This window comes from Thunnus albacares, chromosome 8, assembly GCF_914725855.1.
Source record: "Thunnus albacares chromosome 8, fThuAlb1.1, whole genome shotgun sequence".
Classification (NCBI taxonomy): Eukaryota; Metazoa; Chordata; class Actinopteri; order Scombriformes; family Scombridae; genus Thunnus; species Thunnus albacares.
Genome location: NC_058113.1, coordinates 24,788,614 through 24,812,412, shown reverse-complemented (window position 1 = coordinate 24,812,412; position 23,799 = coordinate 24,788,614). Strand labels below are relative to the sequence as shown.

At 38.7% G+C, this 23,799-nt stretch overlaps 1 protein-coding gene and 2 long non-coding RNA genes across 9 annotated transcripts in view; 1 reads left to right on the top strand and 2 right to left on the bottom strand.

Annotated features, from left to right (window-relative positions):
• The window catches only part of LOC122986994 (mannosyl-oligosaccharide 1,2-alpha-mannosidase IA), a 200,292-nt gene that overhangs the window by 171,143 nt on the left and 5,350 nt on the right, over positions 1–23,799 (top strand). For 3 of the 4 annotated variants that reach the window (XM_044358569.1, XM_044358568.1, XM_044358566.1), the window contains 6 exons: positions 8,040–8,134; positions 13,207–13,333; positions 13,502–13,595; positions 14,815–14,930; positions 19,314–19,533; positions 23,260–23,432. In XM_044358569.1, the coding sequence (XP_044214504.1) occupies positions 8,040–8,134; positions 13,207–13,333; positions 13,502–13,595; positions 14,815–14,930; positions 19,314–19,533; positions 23,260–23,432 (825 nt within the window). The remainder of the gene's footprint in view (positions 1–8,039; positions 8,135–13,206; positions 13,334–13,501; positions 13,596–14,814; positions 14,931–19,313; positions 19,534–23,259; positions 23,433–23,799) is intronic. The other variant, XM_044358567.1, reaches the window with a different exon arrangement.
• Positions 64–8,098, bottom strand: LOC122986999. 2 transcript variants are annotated; one of them, XR_006404432.1, is made up of 2 exons: positions 8,013–8,098; positions 64–2,279 (listed from the first exon to the last, which is right to left on the bottom strand). It is a non-coding gene; the product is annotated as an uncharacterized LOC122986999 (long non-coding RNA). The 2 variants fall into 2 exon arrangements; XR_006404433.1 differs by lacking the exon at positions 8,013–8,098 and adding an exon at positions 2,374–5,687.
• LOC122986998 overlaps positions 8,097–23,799 on the bottom strand; it is a 127,158-nt gene continuing 111,455 nt past the window's right edge. Inside the window, exon 4 of one of the 3 annotated variants that reach the window (XR_006404431.1) lies at positions 8,097–8,177. This is a non-coding gene — a long non-coding RNA (uncharacterized LOC122986998). Of the gene's footprint in view, positions 8,178–20,248; positions 21,340–23,799 lie in introns of those variants that run through there. The other 2 variants (XR_006404428.1, XR_006404430.1) reach the window with 2 other exon arrangements.

Here is a 23,799-nt window from a genome sequence, read left to right as displayed (position 1 = left end):
CTGAAATGTCAGTTTTTTCTCAGGCAGAAATGTGCTTTCATGATATCTTAACATCAGCACCTCTTTAAGCACAAACTTTATTTTTATTCACATTATTACAACTTTGTTTCGTCAAACTCTTATAGTGTTGACTGTAATGAATATTGCAGAGTCTGGTTGAAACTAGCAGGGCTTTTAAGTTTTAGCTTTGTATTAGAATCTGTTGCTGATAGGATATAAAAAAATGAATATGAAAACTTTAATCCATCACCCACGCAGAGTTGTGAACGTCTCATCCATTTGCATGTAAATGACAGACAGTCTGAGACAGTTTGTCTCTCTTAGGGTTTAACAAGATCTCTCAGATATCCTGTAGTTTCTTGCAGTATTGTATAGCGGTTCCCACACAAGAAGGGACCCGTTAGCTCTTCTGTCTGGCTGACTGGGCCAGAAGTTGCCTGTTGTCCTCCTCCACCAGGCCTGAGAGACTCCGTCATGGCCCTAATGAGAAGTGGACCTGACATCTTCTCCAACCGCTGCTCCTCTTTCCATCCCACCAGCCCCCCCCACTTCCCCCTGTTCTTCCTCGTCAGTAATGATGGGAGAGCGGCTATGGCACCAGGCACATTGTACAGTAGCTTGAATTATTGATGGGTCACTGGGTCTGTCTGATCTGTTGCTACGGGGAGAGCTGATTGTGCATGACGTCCGTCAGTGCGTAAACAGGTAAAAGAGTGTTGCTATGTGACAGGAAAGATCTTTTATGTATTTTTCGTGTGTGTGGCACAGAGGTAGCTGATGAGGTCCAGCGTGCCAACATTATTATCTCTCAAGGTGTGAAGGCGATGGCACATGGTGATTTGCTACGACAGGTAGCTCAGCGATGGCTTCAGAAATCTAACATGTTTATTATAACGGTCTCAATGTGTTTTTCAAAACAGTGGAGCATGGGTGGGATTAACTCTTCCCATCTGGATTTCCCCCTCTTTTATTTCATGCGAGCGTTGCAACAGCATTGCAAACAACAATCAGCTTTAGATGAAAGACAGCCCCTACTGATTTTCCAAAGAAAAACTGAAGCATACAGTGCCACTTGGTGGCTACCCTGTAATATAGAAAGATTATATTGAAGCTGAAACATCCCAATAATGACCAGTTAGGTTTACAGCAGTCAATCAACCACATCTTCACAAACCATCCCTAATCCTGTGCAACAGGAAATGTTGTTTTCCTTTTTCCTGGTATTCACAAACACAGTGGAGAGATAATGGTGTGCTTTATACCCGTAGTAATTAGGCTTTGGGCAACATCAAGAGCTGAGGCACAGGCAGAACGTGTATATGGACCATAATTGCATCACTGAATAAGAATAAATAACAACAACTGCGAGTGCTGTACAGTAGCAGCAGTTAGCAAACTGTGAAGTCATTTTGTATAAGCCCAGTTTAGTGGGTCAAAGGGAGGGGTGGCAAGTAGGTGGGCAGTTCATGTACTTGAGAGAAGAGCATTTAAGCTGATGAACATTGCTTAACAATATAGCTGTAATGTGGACTAATTTAGAGCTGCTCCTTTCCAGCGGGGGCTTGATTGAGCAGCCGCCACTTGTTTGTTTTCCAATTGGGGCTTTGGTGGGTACTTTCCATTTTACCACTGCGTTTGTTTTCTGAGAAGTCCTCATGTCTAATTTATTGGATCTGCTTTAGCATGTTCGCCTACTCGCTCTCAGGCGATGCTATGCTGCATAAATTATGCAGAGTACTTTTCGTTTCCAACATCAGGAGCGAGCGGCTGATGTGGGGACTTGCGCGCTGCAAGTTAGCAAGACAGTGTTCAAGACATCTATGTCACTGCCAGCTTCGCCGGTTGAGATGCTGAAACATGTTGCAGGATGAGAACAGAACAGAATAAAACTGAAATTCACAAGGAAATGACTGACATGAATGGAATCACATTTAGGTTTTTAAAATTAGCAACTAAATATTTGCGGAGGGCCTACCATAGACACCTTTACAGGCTTTCTGCTATCCTTGAATATTTAATGGGAATTTTGCACACCATGAAAGCTGGTCAATGTAACTGACATCTGTTTCTGAATATTCAAAGCCAGGTATAAAGCTTGCTCAAAGGCTACAATGGTGATGGTAGTAAGATTCATACTTGTTGAACCGTAGATGAGTGATGGTGCTGCAACCTGTGGGCTCTTCTGCTTCACAGTCAGCTGGCACCAGCAGCTTGTGAAATGAAGAACGAAATCAATGTGCAAGAAAAGGGTCTTCTCCTGTCAGTCTTGTCAGATGCAGCTGAAAGGGTAGAAAAAATTGGGGAAGTCTATTGAATATTGTATTGAATATTCTATTGTAATATTCCTTTCAATCATAGCAGCGTGTGAGATACCTGCATCTGTTTCTTTGTGAATACTCCTGCGTTCCTCTGGCAGACTCATGAAGATAAAGAGAAAAGAAAGGGATCCTAATAATGATCAATGCCGCCGGGGAGAGAAACTAAACACACCGAGAATTGACTTTTTGTTCCAGTCAACTGGCACTGAGCAAATGAGTGTCTTATTACGGCCTTAGCTGAATTAAACCTCAGATATCTTTCAGCCAGCAGCAGTCCTTGAACCGTGTCTTAACATGAACGTATGTGTGTGTTCACAGGTGTGTGTGCGCACATTTTTAACTCAAAGCACAGAAATATATTTTTAGAAATAACTATGAATGAACAAATCCTACAGAGAGGCACAAGGAAGTTCCACAGTTTGGATTTTGTGGATGGAGATTCTCTTTTGATATGTTTGTATATTGTTCATATGTTCCTTACAGCCTTTCTATAAATGATCGAGTCTGTCATGAAAGTGGATCACGTTCAGTCAATTTTAAGACTTTTCCTTCGCACTAGTTATCAATCATATAGCCGTCACTAGAGTTGTGGAGGAGGGAAACACTTCAGACTTAACGTGACAAAATCATAAAGGATTTGTAACTTCACTCAATTTAACACCAATGTCTTAAAGCTTAACGAGCGGAAGAATCTGTTCAGACGTTATGTTTACTTGAAGGCGCTCGTTTGATGTGCTTGATGTGAATTATTGTAACTAAATGCAAGATTTGTTTTAGGGTTCAAGGATTTATGTCTAAAGGAAGAAGGGATGAGAGATAAGAAAAGAGAGGAGAATTAAATGGTGTTATATATTCATGAAACTTCAAACATATTTTTTTAAGACTTCAGATTTGACTCTCTGTGAATACTTGTAAACATGATCCAAATTTGAGTATTTTTACATTTAAACAATAAGTCGACTGACAGAAGACTACATTAATCTGCAACTAATTTGATAATCAAATAGTCTTTAAACTGATAAAGGATTTGCTGCCTTTCTTTGTTTTGTATGTGACAGTAAACTGAATATCTTTGGGACTGTTGGTCGGATGAAGACATTTAATGACATCAACTTGGGTTTCAGATAATCGTGATGAACATTTTTCACTATTTCCTGACATTTTACAGACCAAACGATGAATCCAAGAAATAATTGGCAGATTAATCAGCAGTGAAATAATCATTATTTGAAACCCTACATTAACCAAATGCAGCATACAAAAGACTACAACTGTGAGCCTTTGTTTACCCACAGAGTGATGGTGCTGGATTTCTAAGAGCCTCTGAATGAAACATTATGCCAATAGAGGCAGTGCAGTGTTAAGCTTAAGTTGTTTTTGTGGTTTTGTGGACAGAGGTACTCAATACTGCACCAACATTACTCGGAGTGTCCCACGGTCCCGGCTCAAAACAAACAGGGAACTGTGCTTTTACCATTTTAACTCCAACACTATGGCCTCCCCCTCACTGTCAGGTCAGCTGAGTCTGAACCACATTTTAAAAAACTTTTAAAAAAATCACTTGTATAGGCTGGTGTTTTTCTAAGTTTGTTGCTCTGCGGTTCCTATTGGTTTTATTTGTCTTTCAATGTTGTTTTGTTTGTTTGTATTGCTTCTTATTGTTGAGTGTCTGTTTCCATTTAGAAATTGTATTTTTTACTTGCTGTTTTCGTGCTGTGTACTATTATGCATTTTATCAACCGTGAAGCACTTTACAAGCGCTGCCTTTTTGAAAAGCGCTATATAAATAAAGTTTACTTACTTGCTCACTGGAGTTGACAGGCTCCGCTGCCTTCTAGCTGCTTTATAGATTTGGCTCATCCTCCAACATTAAGGACAAAGAGGAAAGATGATGAGAAATTACTGAGGACTTGCATGTTGGTGGGAGATAGCGACGGAGGCAGAAGAGGTTAGTTTGCAGATTTGTGCTCATAGGCTGCAAAAATAGGTATTATTTATCTGTGTGTCCTTTTTCTCAGCTGGGCGACATCAGAAGATTCTTAAAATGTCGCCCACTGAGTTTTCAGATTTGTTCGTTATTTTCGGAGCACAGGAACCTAAAGTGACTTCAGATAAGCTCTTCTCACAGACGCAACCGGTTGCATGAGAATAACTGTGTCCGTGCTGGACGTGTATCAAATAAACATTATGCATGCAATCCGCAAGTGCTTTGGTCTCAGAACTAGAGGACAGAATCAAGGAAAGCACAAAGTCCTCTGAAGCGGAGATAAAATTTGCCTTCAAAACCGCAGATATGATTTCCATGACACTGCTGCTTATCAGCGGCTTTCTCATCTCCAGCAGATCAGGTTTTCTGCCAGCTTTGTCTCCTACATCTCAGTAATGTGAATAAAGAAGAGGTGATGGCAGGTGTAAAGAGAGAGAAAGAGAGAGAGCTTTGTTCTCCTGTTAAAAGCTTACATTTCTACTCCGAATCGGTGACATTGTGAGTGAAGGATTTACGCAACTGATGAAGCTCTTTAGTGGCTGCTAAAACACATCAGCAACCAGTCACACAGTCGTTTTATTGCCATATATTCAAGACGCCCGTCACCTGTCAAATCAGACTTGAGAATGTGTCCTAAACGTGAAGAAGAAAGGAAGAATAGTTGAGACATCCTGCCTCGCCCTATTAAGTAGAGGAGTCAAATAAAAATATAACCTTTGTATGATTAAGACACTGAGCTGTAATTCATGACAGGATAAAGCTGGTGAATTTCTTTTTTTTTTTTTATTGTGAACTAATTTTATAAATGTATAAAATTTAGACACAGACACTAAGCTGCATTTAGAGTAATTCCGAGTAAGTGTTTTCTATCTTAATACTTGTGCAGAGTCCAACAACAGTTGCATCACTGTTCACGTTTGCTAGGTTTGATAAATTCAAGGTATTAAAACATTTTGATTATATTTCACCTCTAATTGAAGTATTTCATGTAAGTTTGAAGTAACGGTTTGATGATACTGTTGATATTTTTCACCACAATTAGCATAGTGTGAACATTTGATGCGTCACATCCATAGTAATGCTAAAAACTAACAGTGCACAGCTGTTTTAGGAAATATTTTAGCTTTTTTTTTTTTAAATTTGAATATATATTTGTAAGTTTTTTAAAGATTTCAGTCCCTTAGTAAGAATGACTGTTTTAAAAAGTCAGAAAGTCTAAAAGTATATGAGAGACGGACTAACACGCACAGTTGATTTTGGTCTCTTCAAAGGATTCGTAAGAGAAATACAGATATTAAAGATACAGATAATATATAAATATATTATTACCAGCCTTAATCTTTCATTCAGATTCCTCAAAATACACAGAGCTCTCTTTTATAACAATAGTTTACAGTAAAAATGTGAACACATAGCTGGTATGGAAGAGTGCATAGGCCCATTTTCTCGTGTCCCTCGTTCCCCCCGAGGCAAATATTGAGAGGTTTTTCTGATAAACAGAAGTGGCAGACCAAGAAAAGTTTCTCCGAGTGTCTCTCCGCTGGGCTCTGACGATGTTTGCCGTGTGTGAGATGCGACTGCCTGTCTGATGCGAGTCTTGGACGGTTAAGAGCTGATAGAAAAGCCATTTGTGTCCGGCCTTCTATCCGCCACCCTACAGGGAATTCCAACTGAAAGGGAAGAAAGCGACCTGTCGGCTGTCACAGCTGATCAATGCCGCCGTTCGCCGAGTTCCACCGCACTGCCATCTTATCAGACGGGCAGAGAAAATAAATAAATACAGAAAAAAAATCAACATCTTGGAGGATGCTGATAGCTTTGCATTGTTGGATGGATGGGTGGGCAGTGCAAACAAAGTGTAATTACAGCAGCACTTCGGTAATGAAGCTCATGTGCTGGATGAGGCTTACAGTGTGGTACGAGAGACCCGCAGCGTGTCAGCGAAGACAGATTTATGAACACGGCCTTTAATTTAGCTTGTGTGCCGCGATACAGTATATCACAGAGCAGATGCCAGCCAAAGGGGTTTTGCTATAATTAATCAAGTAATTTATAAACAAGCAAACTAGAATGAATGACTGCAGTATAATCAGCTACTCCTGCTTCTCACTCGGTCGTTACTTAATGTAGGTCCGTGTATTTAGGAGCTGCACGTTGACAGAGCGCTGTGGTTTTTGTGTGTGTGTGTGTGTAATGCATTTACTGTCTGTTGCATTTATATGTGCGTGATAACACCAACAAAAGGATATTTCTGATGCAAGCACACTACACAAATGAGAGCAAGCCTGTGTGTGTGTGTTCATTCTGAACAGTGTGTGTGTGTCTGCTTTGAATATATGTGTGAGTGTGTGTGTGTGTGTGGGGGGGCCTGTGGGCTTCTGGTTTGCTCGGGGAGTACTTGACAGTTTTTGATGTCTTGATTATCTCAGAAGCATTGAGGTCCACAACTGGGCTCTAAATATGAACTGTTTGAGTGTAACGCAGGATATTACCCAACATGCTGCTTTCTTTTTTTTTTTTTTTTTTTTTGAATGTCTGTTTGAATTCTGCATGTGCAGCAGCATCTTAGAGTATTCCTACAGCATCTGTAGGAATATCTTATTTAACATCCTGCATGAAACACTTCCCCGTTTGCTAAATTAAAAAAATAGCAGCTCTTGCTATTTGGAAATTGCTGCTGTCAATTAAATGCTGAGTCTCTCTGTACGTTTATTTAAGCATTGATGTATTAATTTATGTCCTTTCCCACTGTTTTGCAACCCGTGTTCTTGTCTGTGATACAGTGTCCCTGTAAAGCTTTAAAGACCACACAGGGGTCACTCTGAACACCAATAACAGACATGAGTGTTGCAAAGGCTCATGGGTAGATTTTAAGAGGACACTGAAGCTACTGGCTGTAAAACTGGCACATTGAGCACAAAAGAAGTGTATATATGTGTATAATATGTACATACTGTAATGAAGGTTTTTGTAAAGTGCATCTATACACTTTGTCAGTTATTTCTACCTGTCTTGACTTCAATTTATCTGCCTCATTTCTCTGCTGAGTCACCGCTCCACGCCGCTGCCACGCTCACAAATTCTCCATTTCTAACTGCACCTTTTCCTCTTTGTCTAGACTTTGTTTTCCCTCCATGTCTGTCTCTTCTCAATCACCTTCTCTACACTCTCTTGTCTCCGAGGCTTTCTGTCTCTTGTATGAATCTCACCTTTTCCTCTCGCCTCTTCTCTGCTACCTCGACCCCTTTTTGTCTCACCAGATGTCTCTTCTCTTTGTCAGGATTTTTAATATCTTACTCCACTGTCTTCATTTATTTTTTTAAATATTTTTTTTCAAACATTGTTCCCACTGGCTAATGGAGATTTGGTAACTGATAATCCAGCTCATAAGATGCTACATTAACTTTGCCTTAGCCTCTGCCTCAGAGAGTCTGGCCGATGGAAGAGCGGTTTTAAATGGACTGTTGTAGATTACATCGCGAGATTGCTTTTAATCCTGCTGGAGTTCTGTTGTACCAAGCCTTATGTTTCACTTAATTAGCTTTAGAGGGAAAACTGGGGAGAAATGTGTGCAAGGCTTTTGGTTCCCAATCTGCCACTGTGATTTCCTTTAGGCAGCATCTGGAGTTATAATGGTTTTTAAATATATTTATTAGATTAGGTATGTTTAAGAAATAAATAGAGGTAACCATAACATATTCACACACCTTATTTTTTCTGTATTTTCTTTCCAGTTGTTCAAGAGTAAAGTGTTGGAGCTGGGAGAGAAGCTGCTGCCTGCCTTCAACACGCCAACAGGAATCCCCCGAGGAGTCATCAATCTGGGGAGGTGAGTCTCAGCAGCAGCCTTCACCTCCAACCGTCCTCTGTCCCTGATAAAAGACAATATCAAGTTTTAATTTGTTCATCTGTGCAACCGACGCCAGAGGTTGATTCAATAAACCTGAGTTGAGTTTAATGTGCAAGTTGTTAATACATTCTGAAGATGCTAATATTGTATATAAACCCTCCTCTAATCCAGAGTTTAGTGCAACAACACAGAATTTCAACTTGCAATACACCATATTCTAAAGATATCCAGCTTAACATCAATTTGCAGAGATGATTGTGGTAATACATATTTTCTCTGAATAAAAAGTCAGTTAATAAAAAGAAAATTGCAAAAAAATAAAAAATAATAAAAAAAAGTTGTTAAAACAAATGAGTCCAGATTTCTCTTTTATTGTCAGCGGAGCAGCTGCAATGACATTTGGATAAGAAATAATCTGTGTCCATAAACACTATGCAAGACCACATGAATAATATTTGCATTTTTAAATGAGTTCAATCAGTTCCAAACCATTACTTTTCTAATCTAAAATCTTTATTGACACAGTTTTAAAGCCACGGTCACGCAACAGAACTTCAAACCTGGTTTTTAGAGCTATTTTATCTCCGGATTTGAAGTTCTCCGTGTGTGTTTGGATTTGGCTACGGCCATCTTTAAACAGGAAACACTGAGACTGGAAATAAGAGTTTACAAGGGAGGAAAGAAAGCTGACAAACTGATGAAAGCTGATAGCAGCTCTGTGTCGGTGACTGTGACACTCAAATTATCATCGCTAGCCGACATACCTGCGGCCTGAGTTTACCTCTGCTTTACCTTAACAGCAATAGTACCACCAGTAAAAAGAAAAAAAAACTGCTCAGCAATCATCTCTCTTAAAAAATATTCAGTGAGATTGGATCCAGAACACTTTATCCTCATACATCTTAAATTACCAGAAATTATCTAGCCATTTTTAACTGTCAGACTCCTTTTATATCCTTTTTAAAGATTTCAGTGAATCCTCACGGCCAGACTACAGTATACCCTCTTCTTCCTTTAATGTCCTAATCTTATTTTAGAAGATACTCCCTGGCACCTCTGTCATCCACCTGCTACCAATTAACCCACCAGCCAAGCCGGACAGCTGCTGGCAGATTTAATTACCTTATTCTACAGTTAATTTCTGCTACATCACCAACATGGGTATGTGGTACAGATGGGCAGGAGGAACCAGGCTGCACATAGGGTGGTCATGTGGGGTGAACACACAAACAAGCCTGTCCACGCTCTGCACACACACTTGTCACTTGAGAGAAGAACATATGCAATGTGTAACACAACATACACAAGCAGTCAGTGCTCTGCACACAGAGGACTTCAGATCTGCTGCTCAGCTTGTGGCTCTGACTAATGTGTAGGAAGGATTTTCTTGTACGCTATAAGTGATTTACTGCTATGCATTACTTGGTTTTTATGAATCCCTTCCTGTATGTTTAGTCTCATATGTTTTTATGTTTATGTTTTGACTGAGACCTGCCAAGTAACTGAGGATGGCAACGTTTATGTAGAAGATCAGATCTGACTGCACGCAGGATTAGTTATTCTTTATGTCTTCATGAGATAAGATTTTTTTTTTCTGGCAAGCAGTGCTTTTTGCCTTTTCATTTGTCCAGCATTTTACTACCACTCTGAGGGGAAAATTCATTCAAAGGGGACATATTATGCTGTTACGATGTCGGATATCTGTGCTAAACATCGTCAAAGTTCCAAAACCTGATGTTAATGTATGTAGACATACTCTCTGCAAGTCAGAAGCCCAGGCTTAAGTGAAATCCTACTACTTTAGATTGTTTCATGGTTCGTTGATGTATCCTCCCGAGTGGCTGGAAGTCGGCTGTGATGTAGCTTCCAAGAGCTGGCCAATCAGAACGCAACACGGTGGGCTCATCGGGAGGGGGGGTCTTAAAGAGACAGGAGCTAAAACGGCCTGTTAGAGACAGAGGTTGAACTGAGGGGCTGTATAAAGGGCCAGTTTAAGATGAATAAGGAGTTTTTTGAATTGTAAATCATATAAAGATATTCCAGTAGAGCCTTGGATTAAAGATATAGATCTGGAAATGTGCATGATATGTCTCCTTTTAGTGTGAGTCAATAAACTCTTTATACTGGTTTTAATATTTAATACTGTATTCAGTCCCTTGTAGATTTAAAGCTAAACGGACCCTTCAAAATGCACCAGGTGGTTCTTGTAGCACTTAAAACCGAAAAAAGATTTTATCCTCATTCATAGAAGAAAAGATTTTTAATTACACATATTGAGAGGTCACACAGTTTTATTGATGAGTTCTGAGTCGACATCAAAGATTCACCCAGCGCCAATTTCCCCTAAAACATTATGCATGGCATGATATTGATTTTTGCTTTTTTTTTTTTTTTTCATCATTTTCTACACCTTATTATATTTCTGCAGTGGAAGAGCGTGAGGGTGTTTTTTTGTTAAAAAGGATGAAAAGATTAATAGATAAGTGTTGTTGCCTACCAGGCAGCAGTGATGCGGATAAAACAACCCCCCCCCCCCACTGCCTTCTCCAAACACAAACACCCGCCGCCCCGAACCTCTGCTTTGATTCTTAGATTGATACTTCCTAAAGGAGGAATCAGATATAACTGGAGTCAGAGCTACTAATGATGTAGCCCCCCAAACCTTTAAAGGATGCATTCATTCAGAGAGGAAAACTCTTTGATCCCCCTCTGCCCTCACACACCAGCCACCTTTTTCTCTCTCCCTCCATCTTATTATCTTCTCACAAATTCAGTTCAATTCATTACCGGATGTCTGAACTTCCTCAGCATGTTATAAGAGAATATGTAAAGTTATTCTTGTAGCAAATTCTGAGTCGAGTAATCATAGGTTTGCATTAGTGCACCGTCTCTGAAACCACACATTTACTGAGAATTGGATTTGCAGTGATATTACACACACATTGGCTTGAGGAAATAAAACTGAAGGCTGTGATGTATTACTGACCTTGTTATTCATAGTTTCAAGATAACGTTTAAAGCTTTTCTTTACACAGTGAAAACTCTTTGCTGCGTTGATGAGATTGAGGTTTATGAAACGTTACACACAATCACAGGCAGCAATAAATGTACTTAATAGTAGATGACGGCAAAGGTTATCTCATAGATGTGTGATGAGTTTATTTTAAGCGGACAGAAATCTAATTTGCTCGACATCATGTAATTAATGTTTATGATACATCACCCGACATCATCTGCAGAGACATCAAAATGTGAACTTACAACCTGGAATATAACCGACCGACAGAGTAAGAGTTGGATGGTTTCAGAGATAGTACACGTTTTAATATTTACACATCCATCACACACTCATTCATCCATCTGTGGAGGACTAACACTCACAAACCAACACATCATCACGATGATTTCTTTTTTTTTTTTTTTTTACAGTAGGTTATGTAACAAGCTGTTGACCTTGTTGTTGCCACCTTGACATAATATGAGGAGAGGTGCAACAATTACTTAATCAGGAACTATTTTGATTATTTTTTAAGCAAATATGCTAAAATTTGCTTGTTTAAGCTTCTCAGATGTGAAGATATAATGCTTTTCTGCTTCGTACATGATAGTAAACTGAATATCTTTGGGTTTTGGACATTTAAAGACATTATCATTGAAAATTATTACAGAAATTTTGATTATTTCCTGCCATTTTACAAATAAAACGATTAATCGATAATGCAAATAATCGTTAATTGCAGCCCTAAATATTAGCATCTGACGGGTTGTTGCATGAACCTGGTTGCAGGAAGTTAAATCTATTTTAAACTTGATGCAAGATGCAGAAATTTAGAAATTTAACATTTAACGCTGACCAAAAACCACAAATGACAACAGCTAAATGTTCAAATAATCAATTTATTTGTGTCTGGTTTGTTAAATGTATTGTACAGACATACAGTAGATGGTTATGGATTGCTATTTGAAAGGGAAATAAAAATGTAAGTCTTTCTTTTATTATGCGATGAGCTGAGATTGAGAAGAGAAGACCAAACAGTGCATCAGACACACTCAAAGTCGATTACTTTCTTTGGCTTTGTTCAGCTCCAGCATGTTGAGAATGTGATGTACAAAGTAATATCTGTGAGAGAATCACTTCTAAAAAGAGGCTGTTGAAGAACTGAAAGAACGATTACATTAGTTGGCTCGACTTCACAAGTACAGTAATACTGCTGCTGAGTACAGTAGGTTCATATGGGGCTGGAATTGCTCTTGAAACTTTTAAATTGCTAATAGTTATCCTGTTAGCAGTTTAAAAGTTTTAAATTGCTAACAAGATAAAGTACTTCATGAAGAAATCCCATCGACTGAACTTTTTCTTTTCCATTGGTACTTTTATTTTCCTGATTACATTTTCAGAGCGTAAACATACCAATCGATATACTGCAATTCTAATTTATACTTGTCTATTTACTATATTGCTGATTTTCAACTCTACATAAACAGCGTAATGGATACTTAAATTGTACTGAATGGATGAGATTAATCTACATTCATTAAATATCTAGTCAATAGTTGGTAGCAATTGTGTTGTATTACTCAGAAATAAACAAAATAACCTCTACCATCTGTATTTTTGAGTCATGTGGGTAGTTTGAGTGGCTGTGAAAAATCTGTTGTGCATTTTACACTTGAAAGCTGGAACTATGTTCAGTTCATAAACAAGGAAACACATAAAAAGCTAACAGCTGTGAAAAGTTCAGCTGTGTCCAACATTTCTTGTCTTGTTAACCTCCCACATGTTGCCTCCTTTTTCACTCACTTTTAGAGGAATTAATACAGTACACTTCTGATTATTTGTTTGTGTTTCGGGCCGTGTGAATACAGATTCTGTGTTAGTTACACCTACAGTGCAAAGAGACACAGTGATTAAAAACTGCTCACTATTGTCTCCAGCCTGTAACTGCCACCTTTATTTATTCTGTCAGCTCGTAAAAAGTGTTTTTACTTGTTTATGTCTGTGTGTTCCAGCCGTGATATTTAGTCTACTTCTTTGGATGTTGTCTCTGTTGTAGTGGCACCAGTTGGAGCTGGGGATGGGCCTCAGCCGGGAGCAGCATCCTGGCTGAGTTTGGGACTCTACACCTTGAATTTGTCCATCTGACCGAGCTCTCCAACAACCCCATTTACACAGAGAAGGTGAGATTTTGGATCACATTTCCAGTTTTACTTACTACTTATTTACTACTGTTTGTTTCTGATCTTTTAAGATTCTTGTCAGCTTTGATACAGTAGGAGTTGAATTTGTGAAACCATGTCGCTGCAGTAGCCTGATGATTATTCTTTTGTACTCTGATGTCTCTGCAGGTGATGAACATCAGGAAACTGCTGAACAAAATTGAAAAACCCCACGGCCTGTACCCCAACTTCCTCAGTCCAGTCAGCGGCAACTGGGTCCAACGTAAGTACTGCGCCAGCTGTATACAGGACATTCATTCTTGTTTTACATCTATTAAATCATTTAAAGATGAAGCACAAGGTAATTAGCATCACTTGATTATTGAAAAGGTTTTCATATGACCTTGTTAACACATCCATCTCCGAGCTGTTTGAGAAGGTCATGCTTATTACCCACAAGGTTGGTATTTGTTACATGTTTGTTTTCCCAACATAGATCACAATTACAAGACCTGGAGTTCATTGAATGTCATTTCACATTTTTTTCTTTTCCCATTTCTGAAACTTTTCTTCAGCTTCCACAGCTGCGGCAGACCTTGAGTCACCTCAAGTGTCAAAGCTCTTTTAGCTGCCCGTCTGTGTCATCCACCCATCCGTCAATTTCCTTTCATTTTTAATATCAGGCTCATAGCAATGGCTATATGAATCCCATTGCTCTGGGTTATTAAATGATAATGAATTCAATTACTTCAGGAAATTGGATCTTTCCGATTTACCTGAAAGGAGATGGGTAGAAAAAAAATCAGGATAAGAAGACACTGGTACTAGAAAAGGTGGTAATCTGGATGATAACAGAGGCTAATTGTTGTGGGTGAGCATGTAGGGAAGCAAAACTGTATATATTTATCATCACAAAGGGGAAAGAAGCTTTGGATGCACGGCTCTCCCTCATCCATTTATGTCAAGGACAAACACAGCAGCACTGTGATAACCTTGCGGGGGAGTCGGCAAAGGTGTATGTGCATGCAAAGAGCAAGAGTGGATAGATGAAGACTCACGCACGCCCCCACTCCATTATTATATTCATCTCTGTGAATTTGAATGTGGACAGGAGGAAAATCAACAGCCACTCGTTTCAATTCCCACTCACAAGCGTGAAGTGTGTTACATAATTTAGGCTTAAGACAAACTTTTTAAATGAACTGTTTTCCGCCATCAGTGAACAGAGGCTGTGCGGGTCACAGTACGTGATCATGAACATCGTAAATTAGCCAGAAAAGCCAAAAGTGGTGAGACTTGTCGAGCATGTGCAAGTTCACAGTAAAAATGCTGATCTCCCACAATACACAAAAGCTTCTCTAACACTGCAATTCCAGCAAGCCAGACATGATTCAGTGAGATATCAGTGACCTGATTTGATTTATGAATGAGAAAAAGACCTACGTGTGACACTGCCGAATGTTTTTACACAGTCCTGCTGCTTTTCTGTTCCCCCATCGTAGATCACGTTTCCATCGGTGGCCTCGGAGATAGTTTCTATGAGTATCTGATCAAATCATATCTGATGTCAGACAAGACGGACGACGATGCAAAGAAGATGTACTACAGCGCACTGGAGGTATGGAAAATTTTAGTCCACTCAGGCAAAGCTACATTAGATAAAATAATAATAATTACAGTCATTTGCATAAGCCTTTGATCTAACAAAATATACATAAAGTGATTCACACCCAAGACAAATAAAATACAAACAAACTGTGTTACCCAAATAACAAGACGACATAAAGTACTTATAACTTATATTTTAGGGGATAGCTGAAGACTTGAGAGAAGGAAACTACATCTTAAATTCTTTACAGACATGGAATATGTAATATTTCTGGCTCATGTAAGTGATGGCTTTTTGCAATTCAGAGTAAGTGTCAGTTGTGTAAATGTTCCTCACAGTTTACAAGAGGAACACAGGAGCAGGCTGCATCAGAGATTTTAAAAATGGACAGAAAATGGAAGCGTATTCAGCTGTTTGTTTTAGTCTGACAGCTCACAAGCAGAGTGACGAGACGTTAAGTCGGGATTCTTTTGGGACTCTGTTTACTGTAATTCCCTGTTTGAACACATGCTGTATGTAAAATGTTGGCTGGATGTTTATTCATCCATGGAGTTTTTCATGAATGAAAATTTAAAGTATAGAGAAGGAGTGCTGGTCTGATAACTCATTTTACATAGTCTCTTGTTTGTTTTGTTTTGACCCCACATGAGGGGAAAAACGAGGTGAACAAGACATGCATTTAAGCTCTTGTGCATTTTTAACCTTGTGCTGCTGTTGCTTTTACATTACAAGGATCTTCTTGGAAGTTTTAAGGGAATGTTACTTGGTGAGAACCAGTAACATTGTCATGACTTTTAAGTAAAAGTGATAAAAGTGACTCAGGCAGATATGTAAAATTGCCATCCTATTTACGTAACAAGGTGCATGTCTGACAGGGTGTACACTAAAAAATAAAAATAATGGAGTGATTCTGCAAAGCAAATTATCCTTTCATCACTCAAATCCAGTGCTTTTTAAGCTGAAATGTATAGATGTTCCTCTCTGCTATTGAAATTTGATGGATGGCTTATTCAGAAGTAGGTGTAAAGCTGTAATGGATGCTTTTATAAAAAGCACCGTACCAGGGGTAGAAACAGTATGCGTATATTTGTGACAAAGATGTTCTCAGTGGAACGGTCATGAGGGAAAGGAAGGAAGATAATATCAAAAAGGACAGGTTCCTGGTATTGCGTAATGGGATTAGAGCTGTGATTAGTTGGTGACTGGCTCGCATGTATTCATCTATTCACTCTCACTGTCTGCAGAGAAATGATTGTGTACATGAACCCACTGCACGATATACACAAGCATAAAAATAACAGCAGCTGTCTATTTTTCTGCTTTTAACGGCGATAACGTCACAGCAAAGCACTTTCCCCTCAGGCTACAATTACAATATCACAGACAAAAACTTAAGAGTGCCATTGAGATTTCATCAGAGGGTCAAGCCAGAGGCATAACTACTAATTACAGACTCTCCTTCTCCCATGTGACTTGGTATTTAAATGGCCAAGGACCCCCGTGCTATCAGATTAAGTTATATACTGTATGTTTATACAGAGATCTAAAGTGAAGGCGCAGCACAACTCATTATCTTTGGCATTCAAATAAAAGTAGATTACTAATTAAAACACTGTTGAAATATTTTCTAATTACACTATGCCATGATTACTGCTAACAATGGCTAATTAACGGGAAAATCACCAGTCTCAACCCTCAAGAAAAATGTTTTTGTTGAGAACATGGTATTTATAAGCTTTCATATTATACACATTACTTTGTCTTCTGTTACTGCAGGTTGCGTCTTTATCAAGCCTTATTTTAGCAAGGTTTCTTGTACAGAACACAATAATGGTTGGAAGGAATCGTTTTGGTTTTCGCTGTCATCAAGTAATTTGAAATTAAAATATCCCTCTTCACAAACCAAATCTTCTTTGCATATACATCTGTGAGAAAATGTCTTAATGCCTTCATTTTTTTCTTTTTAAGCTCATCTTGAAAGAGCGGTTTAAAGATTAGAAAATAAATGAACGAATGATTGGACCTGAGATTCAAGAGGGAGTTTACACTCATAATTATCAGTACTTGATGGGGTCTTTCTGCTGATTATTATAAACCTGTATTCAAATGCAAAATGAGCAGCAAGCCAGACAGAATGGATAAGAGGGAGATGAGAGAGGAACAGAATATGTAAGGGAGAGAAAAATGATGAGTCATTCAGAAGCAATCGCAAGAGATGTCCATCTATATTCCGTCTTTTTAAGTTTAAAAAAAAAAGAGAATTCTGTCTTTTAGAAATCTTTCTCTGACAAAGAAAGCCTCCATTGCCCATTTGTCTGTCTCCTTTTGATCATTTATTAACCTGGGTCTGACGGATCATGCTAACTTCACACTCACCGCCTCTGTTGTAGAGAGACTCAGGCATAACAAGGTATACAGTATCTGCACAAGCAGCTTGAGCCTCCTAAAGCTTTCTAAATACACTTTTACATAAATCATTTGAGACACTTGTCTCTGAGTGCAGCTAAAGTAAACACAGAAATTAGCCCCACTGGATTAGCTGTTTCCACTAACTGCACCAGGATCTACTTATGTGGCAACCAGAGGTGGTCAGTGCAAAGTTGTTATGACCCATAGTCACCATGGCAACAAGTAGGAGAATAAAACCATGGTTGAAAAACCCTGTTTCCTTTTTAAAGGGTTTATTCTGGACCACTTGTTCAGTGTTCAGGGTATCAAAATGAATCAGAGCAGAGCATGTTTTACACAATAAATACACAATTTCAAATATACTGTAAATGTAAATCCATGTTGGACTCGTCCCTTATATGTGTGAGAATTGCCCACATACACAGAACTCAAGGTATAAAGATAACCTATTGGGAATGTGTGTCTTTGGTTGTTCAAACTATTTTCTTAAATTATCAATTCAAAACAAATTTGAAAAGTTGCACCTCTAGTCTAGTTTGTGTTGTTAACTGGCTTCATTGTAATTCTGTCATGTTGTGGCAGGTTAGTTTAGTACTGCTGGTGGACACTACCAAACTTTATAAGTATAAATATTGAGTTCACATACTGTAATGCCCACATACTGAAGCCCTCTGGAAAATGCTACCCTCAGAAACTAAATGTTACAACAGTGATTTTAAATTCAGTTTAAATGTGTGTGTGATAAATAAATAAAGAATTTATACACTGTTAGCTCACTTTAAGCATTATTTACAGCATGTTTGCACTGCCTTAGAACAAAACTAATGTGTAGTGTCACTTAAGTCCAAAGTAAATTAAATTGCATTTCTTTTATGCTACAGTATAATTATCTTCTCTGTATGTCACTTGTTCTTTCAGTGAACATCTAAAACTAAAACGGAGAATTTTATATTTTATATTATTTGGTTTCAAGATGGCAGCCCTTTGTTTTGCATTCAATTGATTAAATACCGTTAATCGTCTACGTAAATGGAGACCTTATTTTAATACAGCCAATCAAATCTTTGCGTAAAGCATTAACATCAGCATTTGATCACAGGCAGAGCAGACGGTCACACTGAGCCTGATAGCATCCTGCTACACAACAAAACAGCCCACGTTATCTTTTCTGTTGACCTCTTCTTGTTTCTAACTTACAAACATGAACACACATCTTGTCCTGCACCTCAGCTTGTTGAACGAGCCACCAAACCAACATTGACCGCGGAGAAGTGCACCGCTAACATCAGTCTGCAGGCTAAATAGCTAATTAGCTGCTAAACTGCAGCAGGTTAAACAGCATATAAATGTCACTGTAAATGTCAGTTATATGCTAGTGTGGTCTTTTGTCAGTTCCACCGCTGACAATACAATGTCTGACCATGAAATGTAAACTCCAGCACAAGTGTGTTAAATTCTCTGTTGTTCCATACGTTGTAACACAGCACCCTGTCAGCCTTTCTGATATCTCTCCAAAGACCTTTTTTCTTCCTTTGTAATACTTAAAAATGATGAACAATATATTTCAAAAACATGTTGACATTATTTTTGGCTGCAGAAGGCAAACAGAAATGTGATTTCAGTGTGATTAGTGTTGTCTATCTGTGCGGATACAGTTTTGTATGTAATGCTAATGATCAGTGATGCTAAAAAAAAAAAAAATTACATCAATTTGGAGATACACAGTAAGTGCTATAATGAAAAGAGACCAACACTACGAAGGTTGTCATTGTCACAACACCTGCTGTGTATAAATGCTTCCATTTGGAGCTTCTAGTAGAGAATATGAATCTATTAATGGTAACAAAACCACTGGTGAAAGACAGACGCTCCCATTCATCCTGTTTTTGGTGTAATTGAATGGAATTACAACCAAGAAGCCAAAATATATCTATAATTACATATGACAGAAATAAATATTCCTGATCACACGTGTTGTTGCAGGCGATTGAAGCTAACCTGGTACAGAAGTCACCCGGTGGCCTCACCTACATGGCCGAGTGGAGGGGAGGGATCCTGGATCACAAGATGGGCCACCTGGCCTGCTTCTCTGGGGGCATGATAGGCATTGGGGCCGATGACGGAGCTGCGGAGAAGAGGCAACACTACCTGGACCTGGCTGCTGAGATCACACACACATGCCATGAGAGCTACACACGCTCAGGTGAGTGGAAGTCAGGGAAACTAAAAGAGGTTATTTAAAAGTGCAAGAGCTTTAAGAAGATCCACGATAGTTAGGTTCAGGAGGCTCAGTGTCATGTAGGGGTGGACGGATGACTGCCTATTATTTATAATGTTTTGTGACCAAGATGCAAAATTAACCTTTTCATCCACTGGCCAAATGACTAGTGAATGTTTAAATTTTATCAGCCACTCAATAGATTACCATTGTTTTTTTGGCTGTTGGGTGAAGCAGCCACTTGCATATTTTACCAGCATTTGGCAGGTGACTGGTGCTAATTCTGTGCCCTGTTTGTAACCTTTATAAACTGCCTGTAGCTTTCATATCAAACTGAAGAAATGCTCTAATTTACAAAGGGAGCATAGAGTAGCCTGTCTGCCACAAGTCATAGCCCTACCTGTTCTAAGTCAGTTAGTGTTAGGGGCGGGTTTTGTTCATTTCCTCTGCGCTTAAAATCTATGGATGCGCCTACACAAGATACTTTTGAGTTACGGCTGCAACTAATGATTTTTTTTTATCAGTTAATTAATTGATTAGTCTTTTGGTCTAAATAAAATGTCCGAGATGATAAAGAAAATGTCAATCACTATTTCCCAAAGCCCAAGGCGACGTTCTTAAATGTCTACTTTTGTCCCGACCAACAGTTCACAACCCAAAGATATAAAATAGTCACATTTCACATCATATTTTTTCCCCCAAAAAATGACCCTCATAAATGATTAATCGCTGCAGCTCTAGTTTGAATATTAAATATTTGTGCAATTGCATGAAGACGTTTTTAATTACTGATCCTTCATAACTTCTTTTTTCTCCTGGTTGCCATCGTACTGTGGTGTTCATACTCTTCAGATCAGAATTATTCTGCATTTTTCAAGATAGTGCATGCTGGCTATTATAAAAATTTAATTAAGCAATTATGGTTAATCACTGTTGTGGTACATTATGTCTGTCTTATTAATGGTGGCATTAAGAGTCTAGGAGAGTGATATTGTAAATTAAAAATGGCCTCAGGCATTTTTATTTTGCCCAGAATCAAAAGGAGAATCGTTTCTGGTGGTTTTCACCTCAACAGAGACATGACAGACCTAATAAGGTGCAGTAAAGAATTAAAATGCTCAATTATTTTCCAATGTCTCACAGCTGTAGGCAGCAGCAGCAGCACACACAGTAGAGGTGTCTCTGAGTGTGTTTGATACTGATAATCACACGTTGTTGTCATCCAGAAGAATGAATCAAAAAGGAGGAAGGAAGAGTAAACTTTGTGATACTATTTCAGACCAGAGGCAAATTTGCTGTAGATCCAACCAGGGAGAGTAAAATATCTCTGATATGGCTGCAAACACAAACTGAAGATGTACCCAGGAGAAAAATGTAAGACAGACAGAGAGGGTGAAAAAAAGAGAGGAATATAGGAGCAAGCCTGCCCACATTTTTTGGAAGATTCTTGTTTGATCTCTTCTCTTCCCTGGCATCTGTCTTGGCCCTGACAATAATCTCCGCTGCTAATTTCAAGATTTTTTTTTTTGTTTGTTTTGTTTTTGTTTGTTTTTTTTGCCCCCTCCACTGTTGGGTGGGCTGTGAAGATTCCTCCTCAAGTGTTTATTCGCCTTCGCTTTTCTGGTAAGCTAATGTGACTCATCACATAACAGGTTCCTTGATGGGCTCGGAATACTTTTGATCTTTACGCCCAAAAGGCTCCTCTGGCTTTCTCTTTCATAGTCATCCACCAGGTTTCTCTTCACTCATTAAAGGGACTGTGTGGTTCCTAGCAGCTCTTGGATTAGCTGTCTGCAAGAGAGAGAGAGAGAGAGAGAAGTGAGATTTGCTCTTACTTGTATGTAAAGTGGCTGCTATTTAGCTGTGTTTTAAACTGATACCGTAAAGACTCTCCTGCTGCTGCTCCTCTGGATCGCTGCCATCTTCGCACCAACAGACTGAGGCAGGAAAATAGAGATCTCAGGGGAAGGAGCGGGAAGGTTATTGGTTCGATAGAAAATGTGGTGATAGACTTTTAATGCTATTTTACTTTGAAGACGTATGAGTTCATGGACAATACAGAAATGTTAATGAGACTGGCTGCACTCATGAAAGTCTTAGTAATTTTCAGTATTATACTGCACAGCCAGAAATCTTTTTTTGTCAAGCTCATGGAGGTCAGTTTCAGGAAAATGGTCATTTCAACATCACAGCTACTTAAATGGCTGCCTGTGGATTTCCAAGACCCCAATAACCATATTTTTTATGCAATTTTCTTTATATCTCTGTGTTTATTTGATTAAGATTTATGCAAAATTACAGTCAGTGATCCCATCATAAAATAATTCTGGCTAAAATGTAATTTTGGCGTAAAAGACTATTATCCAAATAAATCCAGAATAATTTGCAAATTGTGTTTGACACGGGCATGCTTTTCATCAGATTAACTTGTGGAAAAATCAATTGTGTTGTCTGTGCGGCGAGTTACCGATGAGTCTGTTAGAATTAGCATTAGCATTCCAATCACAAGCGTCAACAGCCCAGAGAATTATTTAGTTCAAAACAGGCAGTTCAGGAGGAAGGAAACAGAGTGTGGAAAGTGTCTACGGGTGAATCAGTTAGATATCCTTGCTGAATTAATCAAAACAACAGTTAAACACGGAGGACGTTTTGAGTTCCCATTTACAGAAAACAGTATCAACAGCAAATTAGAAAGGGGGGGCAGATAAGAAAACAGACACATTTTACTAAAATATGGGGAAATTTACTTTAAAGACAGCAGAAATTAGAAACAATGCCTATTTCAATAAAAGGTCTGGTTCTCTTTACATGATCCCTCCAGTGTTTTTCCCCCCTTTATTTTTTTTGGTGAAGGTTTTTTTTATCCAAATCAAGGATCTAAGGGAAGAGACAAATTTGTGATTGTTGGCAATCGGATTAATTTTACTTCTAGCCGCTGATGCACCTTTTGAACCTTCTTGTCTTAATGTTTGATCTATTCAAACCACTGAAATCTAACTGGTGGTCTCCTATTTTCCCTCACTTCCTCCTACTCATTACCTTTTTATACAGCGACACAGTAAACAGCTTATTGCTTTGATGTTTCCCTCTTGTCTTGCTTGCACACGCTCCCTCTATAATGAGCCAGCTGACCGGGTGGCCCTCCGGTCTAAACGGATACAGCCACTCACAGATCCTCAATGACCTCAAACAACCTGCTTTCTCAAAACAATTTTCAAAACAGCTACACAGCGGTTGGCTAAAATCACAGATGATAAGCCCAAGAAAAAAAAAAAATGTCACAGCAAATGGAGCACAGTAGGCAGAAACAAATTTTCAGAACCATTTTGTATGCAATAATTCAACTTCCATTCTAAATGTGTTTCTAAATTTAAGATGTTGCTATGCCAATGCTCCTGTCAGGACCTTGGCAAGAAGAGATTTCTTTGTGCAGTATCATGAATAGGATCTCTTGAATTGCAGTAGAAATATAATGGAAGTAGAAGGAGAAGAATAAGGAGTGAGAAAGAAAAAGAGAGGCCCACAGACCATCTGGAAAGCCGGGGAGGTCTTAATTGTTTAACTTGTGCCTCAAGCGTTTTTCTGTAAACTAACAGCAACTGAATGGCGTCTATACAGTGAATGATGTTGCAGCTCTTTTGAATAAGTGCTTGTTTCTATTGGCTTGACTTTCGTCTCATGTTCTGTTTTTTTTGTTTCTGTCTCCGTCAGCCACCAAACTGGGACCTGAGGCGTTCAGATTTGACAGCGGAGCTGAAGCTACAGCAACCAGACTGAGTGACAGATATTACATCCTACGACCAGAAGTCATCGAGAGCTACATGTACATGTGGAGACTGACCCATGACCCCAAGTACAGAGAGTGGGGCTGGGAGGCTGTTGAGGTGAGATACACCAATATAGTAGTAGTACTAGTAGTATTAGTACTAGTAGTAGTATACATATTTAATTTATTGGCCCAAATATAAGATGTCCTCTCCATTTCCAACACCTGTTTTTTGAGGGGGGGGGAGAAAGACTTTTTGAAGATACAAAACACTTTATGAGACTAGTCCTGTTATAAAAGTCTTTCCAAAATACTATTAGTCTAAAGATAAGTCCTCATTTCTTATATAAGACTTTTACTTCAAATATAAGACTTTTTTTCTGGAAATTACATTTGAAATTTTTGAATTTTGATTTATTTTTTTTAATGGTGCGACTTCCAGCAAAACATTAATTCTTGTAAATTGCATTGTGGGTTTATTTTTC